At 42.9% G+C, this 6,271-nt stretch overlaps 1 protein-coding gene across 1 annotated transcript in view; it reads right to left on the bottom strand.

The window, feature by feature from the left end:
• Window positions 1-1,277: 1,277 nt before the first annotated feature.
• Window positions 1,278-6,271, bottom strand: part of LOC125355501 (Golgi pH regulator A) — a 31,263-nt gene continuing 26,269 nt past the window's right edge. Inside the window, exons 12-14 of the mRNA XM_048351904.1 lie at window positions 3,706-3,795; window positions 2,390-2,455; window positions 1,278-1,826 (exon numbers count right to left, since the gene is read on the bottom strand). Of these exons, the coding sequence (XP_048207861.1) occupies window positions 1,620-1,826; window positions 2,390-2,455; window positions 3,706-3,795 (363 nt within the window). The 3' untranslated portion in view covers window positions 1,278-1,619. The remainder of the gene's footprint in view (window positions 1,827-2,389; window positions 2,456-3,705; window positions 3,796-6,271) is intronic.

The following is a 6,271-nucleotide window of genomic DNA, read 5'->3' as shown; positions in this document are numbered from 1 at the left end:
TCTGAGCAGATGGTCCTACTGAAATTATGCTTTTGTAACTGTTAAGACTGCCATAATAAATAGCATGAAAATGCCTTCGGAACTGCTCAAACTTTCTTGTTAGTATAACTTGACTAGTACTTTAGGCAAGCACTCAACCACTAGGCCATATTCCTAGCCCCTATTTTTTGGGAGTGTGTGTGTGCTGGTATTGGGGCTTAAACTCCAGAGCCTTTGCTTTTCACTCGGGGATGGTGCTCTACCAGCTTTTGGCTGGTTAACTGGAGATAAGGCTCACAAACCTTTCAGCCTAAGCCGGCTTTGAACTGCAGTCCTCAGATCTCAGCCTCCAGAGTTGCTAGGATTATAGGAATAAACTACTGATGTCAGGCTACTGGATAAAATCTTTGTTTTAATCTTCATTTGCTTTCTAGAATCCTGAACATGATACAGGAATAAGATCTTAGTACTAAAGCAATTTCTAGTTAATAAAATCCTGCATTTTCCTAAATTGTATTTGAGTAGTCTAAAAATGTTCCAACAACCCCTTTTACAGATAAAGAAGCTGCCTCTCAGGATAGGAAAGTGCCTTATTCCAATGAAGTATAGTCAATAATTTATCCCAAAGCAAAAGGGCAGATAGGAAGAAACCATAAGAGATCAACATTGACTTAAACACAGCCTATGTACTCTTTATAAAAAGAAAATCAAGGGCTGGGATGTAGCTCAGTGGCAAAGCACTTGGCTAGCAAGTGCAACGTCCTGGGTTCGATCCCCAATACCAAAAAAGAAAACACAAAAAAAAAAACAGTTAAAAAAAAAAAAAAAAGAAAATCAAGCTAAGCACCCCTAGCTCACGCCTATAATCCTAGCTACTCAAAAGGCTGAGATCTGAGGATGGAGGTTCAAAGCCAGTCTAGGCAGAAACGTCCAAGAGACTCATCTCCAATTAACCAGCCCAGCACAAAGCTGGAAGTGGAGGAGAGGTGTGGCTCACATGGTAGAACACCAGCACTGAGAGAAAAAAGTTAGGGGTCAGTGCCCAAGCCCTGAATTTAAGCCCCAGTACTATTGCACAAATACAGATAAAGACACACACGCAAAGAAGTAAAAACAAAAAATTAAAAGGTCATACCTAATTAAGTCTGGTAGACTATTTCATTTTCCATCATTCCTTCCTCAGAAAATAGATAACCTCGTGGTTATTTTAATGGGGAGGGGAGGGAAGAGAGCGACCAACTCAGGTCACAGAAGCAGAAAACCAAGCTATGTTTGATAAAGTGAGCCTTAGGCCAAAGTGTTACACTGTCTGGCTTTAATGACAGTTAACCTCAAGGGAACGCTAGACCCGGCTTGGGGGCAGCTAGACTTATAGAACATCAGCTGTTTGCAGCCACCTTTCTTGCCCCTGAGCTCCAGTGTATTCCCACTCCCTGTGTGCTTCCCCCCTGGCTCCGGCCCTGATCCATGCAAAAGGCTGTCTCTACCAAGGACTGCAGAGTCCTCCTCTCTCAGGTCCCAGCATCTTCCTAGGAGGAAGACCAACACCGGAGGGAAGAATGCTTCCAGAGCATTTTGCTTAAAAAAACAAAAACAAAAACCAGGCCCCAGTCTCCATGTGTCTCTGACAGCATTGGCTTTCATGGTGCCATGTGCTTCTCCGGCGCTTGCTTGTGCGCTAAGTAGAGGAAGAGCATGCTGGAGAGCGCGCTGACCAGGAAGATCACGTCAAACCAGCGGTGGTAGAAGTTGAACTGCAGTTCTCCGAGGACCTCGGTGATGATGGTGCGGTACTCCAGGGGCATGCTCATCCGGATGAGCAGCACTGAGGACACGAAGTACATGCCCTGCCGGGCAAACCAAGACATCACAGTGACTTTCAGGGGAGGGAGGGGCAGCTCCCAGGAACAAATACATTGGTTTTTTTTTTCCTGTCCTGGGGCTTGAACTCAGGGCTGAGCACTGTCACTGGCTTCTTTTTGCTCAAGGCTAGCACTCTGCCACTTGAGCCATAGCACCACTTCTGGCTTTTTCTATATACGTGGTGCTGAGGAATGGAACCCAGGGCTTCATGTATATGAGATGAGCACTTTACCACTAGGCCATATTCCCAGCCCAACAAAAACATTGTTGAGGCTGGGCCTCCAGTGGCAAAGGCCTATGATTCTAGCTACTCAGAAGGCTGAGATCTGAGGATTTGGGTTCAAAGCCAGCCTGGGAAGGTAAGTCCATGAGACTCTTATTCCCAATTAACCTCCCAAAAGACCAGAAATGAAGGTGTGCCTTGAGCACAAAAGCTAAAGGACAGTGCCCAGGCCTTGAGTTCAAGCCTCAGGACTGGCACAAAGAAAAAGAAAAAGAATTCGTGATATTTATAGTTGCAAACATAAAGCAAGTTCAATAAACTTACCATTATCTGTGCTAAGAGTAGGACGATGACATTGGAGGATTTGCTGCTGGAGATGGCATAAAAGAACTGTCAAGAAAGAAGAGAGCAACTTAGAATGTACTGTTAGACTCATGTATCATAAGCAATAGTTGAAAGTGTCTGTTCTCATGTATAGCAGTGGCTTATGTCTGTCTGTAGCCCAAAAAAACAGCTGGGCTGGAGGCATTGCTCAAGTGCTAGAGCACCAGACCTGAGCGAAAAAGCCAACTGAGCCAGAGGTCAAGGACCTGAGTTCAAGCCCTATTGTGGCTACTGCAGGAGCTGAGGTGTGAGGACTGTAGTTAGAAGCAAGCCAGGGCAGGAAAATTCATGAGACTCTCATCTCCAATTAACCACCAAAAAGCTGGAAGTAGAGCTGTGGCTCAAGTGGTAGAGCAAAAGCTTTGAGTCAAAAAGCTCAGGGATAAGCACCCAGACCCTGAGTTCAAGCCACAGTACTGGCACCAATTTGAAAAAAAGTGTCTCTTCCATGTTCTAGTCCTGTGACAGTATACATGTTAAGGCTTTAGAGAGTTAAAACAGATGACTGAGATGAGCTTCCTCTGTGAGCTGCAGGCTTAAAGCATGATCACATACAATGGCATTTCTATACTATTAGAATGCACAAGTGCTTTGGTGCATGTGACCTTAACAATATAACTCCAGGCAACTCCAGGCATTTGTAATTGCTCAAAGGCTCCTGAACTCTTTCGAATCAGCTTCATGCCTGCTGTCCCTTCAGTGCTCAGATTGAGACCTTATGCCTTCATGAGAGGGAGGATCCTTTCCACCTCCACCAATCCTTGTCTGTTGGTCAGAAACAGCCAAATACTGTTCTCTTCTCCCCAGCCCATTCCCTTCTCCTTTCTCTTGCTCTTTGGTGCCACAATGGGGCTTGACCTCTATCTCGGTTGGCTTTTTTGCTCATCTGGTGCTCTAGCACTTCAGCAATGCCTCCAGCCCAGCTATTCTTTTGGGTTAGCTAATTAGTGTTCAATTTTGCTGGTTAAAGATCTGCTGATTAATTGGACTTTTCTGCTTGGGCTGGCTTTGAACCACAATCCTCTGATCTCAACTTCTTGAGTAGCTAGGATTATAGGCATGAGCCACAAGCATCCAGCTCCATATTTTATTCACAGATGAGTCTCACAATTATTCTTCCACCCTCAGTATCTATGAGTCTCATAAGTATTCTTCTAATCTCAGTATCTATCTCATTTACTGTGTGATTGGTGTAGGAGGCTATACATAGCAGCTGGATACTTTAACTTTCTGAAGCAAGAATGCTAGTGAGATACCTTGGTGAGTGTGATCAGCAGTCCTCTGATGGAGGTGACGATGATGATCCCAACCAGAATGAAGGAAATGTGCTGGGACCAGAACTTCACCTGCCGGAACATTAAGAAGAAATCTGTGAACTGCTGCTCAGAGGCACGAAGGTGAAGATGTGTGTGCTCACTTATGCCACTGTGAGAGGGAGCTGGATTCTGTTTTCTTTTGGGCAGTTCTGGGCTTGGATCTCAGGGCCTTGCACTTGTGTGACATTCCACTTTTACCACTTGAGCCATGCCTCCAGCTCTGATCTTTTGCTGATTATTATTATTTTGTTGATCCTGGGGCTTGAACTCAGAACCTTGGCCCTGTCCTTTAGCTTTTCTGCTCAAGGTTAGTGCTCTACCACTTTGAGCCACAGGTTTTCTGGTGGTTAATTGGAGATAAGAGTCTTGTAGACTTTCCTGCCTAGGCAGGCTGGCTTTGAATTGCAATCCTCAGATCTCAGCCTCCTGAGTAGCTAGGATTATAGGTGTGAGCCACCAGTGCTCAGCTTATAGTTTTTAATCATTAAAATTTTTAATTGTTATTATAAAGGTGATGTACTGAGGGGTTACAGTTACGTAAGCCCCCTGGTCCAGGGGCTTGGCTTGGGCTCTTTCCCTGAGCCTCTCTGTGTTCAAGGCTAGCGCTCCGCCACTTGAGGCACCTTGCCACTTCTAGCCTTAACTATTTATGTGGTACTGAGGAACAGAACCCAGGGCTTTATGAACGCTAGGCAAGCACTCTACCATTAAGCTACATTCCCAGCCAATAATATATTTCTCTTTGGACAATGTCACCTGGGACAGTGCTCAGACCCTGAGTTCAAGCCTCATGACCACCACCAACAAAACATTATTATAAAGGTGATGTACAGAAGGACTAAAGTTCCATAAATCAGTTAATGAGTACATTTCTTTTTGGACAGCGTAACCCCTAACTTTGCTCTCTCCATTTTCCCTGTCTATTTCCACCCATAAGTTATAATTTTCCACAGTGTTTAGTGAGTACCACTGCTACATTTCTAAGCCCTTTGTCCCTCGACTTATGCCCCCCTTGCCCTCCCAAAGACAGATAAATGAACAAACAACACAAAAGGCTATTAAAAACAAGGGGAAAAAAAAATCCTCATTTCCATTTCCTGGAGTTCGTTTAGCCTTCATTATTTTGAGGTATGTTCCTTCTATTCCTAGCTTCTCCCCAGCTTTTAACGTGAATGGATGTTGGATTCTGTCAAAGGCTTTTTAGCTTGTATTAAAATGATCAGGTGATCCTTGTCTTTGGCTCTATTAATGTGATGTATTACTCTTGATTTACATATGTTAAACCAGCCTCGCATCTCTGGGATAAAGCCTACTAGGTCATAATGTATGATTTTTTTAACTTGGTGAATTCTGTTGGCTAGTATTTTATTGAAGAGTTTTGCATCTGTGTTCATCAGAGATTGGTCTATTGTTATCTTTTATTGGAGCCCCACCTGGGTTTGGGATGAGTATGATGCAGACTTCATAAAATGAGTTTGGAATTGATCCTTCCATTTTTATTTCATGGAACATTTTGAGGAGTACTGGTGTTAGTTCAACTTTAAAGGTCTTATAGAATTCAGCTTCGGGAGCTGGGCTTTTCCTTGTTGGAAGACTTTTGAAAGCAGGCCTTCATAACCTTTTGGATTTCCAGATTTTGTGGTAAGGTGTCCTTTGGCATCTCTATAATTTTGTTGATTTAAGTCACTTCTTCATCAACTTAGCTTTTGAAATGTTTTCATGTAGTTTTTTTTTTTTTTTGGTGTCCAGTCAATTAATTGATTTCTGCCTTAATCTCTGCTATCTCTCCATCGATTAGTTTTGGATTTGGTTTGTTCTTGTTTTTCTAGCAGCTTTAGTTGCCTCATAAAGTTATTTACTGGAGTTGTTTCTGTTCTATGTGTGTGCTTAGAGCTATCAGCTTTCCTCTCAACACTGCTCTTGCTGTCTCCCAGATCTGGTATGTGTTTTCATTTTCACTGAATGACTTTCTAATTTCTTCAGTGATCCACCTGTTGTTCAACAGCTGTCCAGTTTCCATGTGTTTGAGTGTTTTCTGTAGGATCTTTTCTTGTTGAGACCTAGTTTAATTCCACTGTGATCAGATAGGACACAAGAAGTAATCTCAACCTTTTTGTATCTGCTTAAGGCTTGTGGGGTGTCCTAGGGTATGATCAATTTTGGAGAAGGTTCCATGTGCTGCCAAGAATGTGACTTGTGTTGCTGGGTGAAGCATTCTGTAGGACTATTAAGTACATTTGAGTTATGGTGTCATTTAAGTCAGAGGCTTCTTTGCTGATCTTTTGTTTGGTTGATCTGTCCTTTGGGGGAGTAGTGTTAAAAGCTTCCACTATTATTATTTTGGGGTCTATTACATTCTTTATGTCTCAGTGCTTGCTTTGTATCTAGGTGCTCCATTAATTTTGCATATATAAACCACTGTAATTTCCTCTTCATGGAGCATTCCCTTATCAATTTATAATGACTTCGTTTCTTCACACGTTTTATTTATTTATTTTTTTGACCA

This window comes from Perognathus longimembris, chromosome 7 (genome assembly GCF_023159225.1).
Source record: "Perognathus longimembris pacificus isolate PPM17 chromosome 7, ASM2315922v1, whole genome shotgun sequence".
Lineage (NCBI taxonomy): Eukaryota > Metazoa > Chordata > Mammalia > Rodentia > Heteromyidae > Perognathus > Perognathus longimembris.
This window is presented reverse-complemented; position numbering and strand designations above follow the sequence as displayed.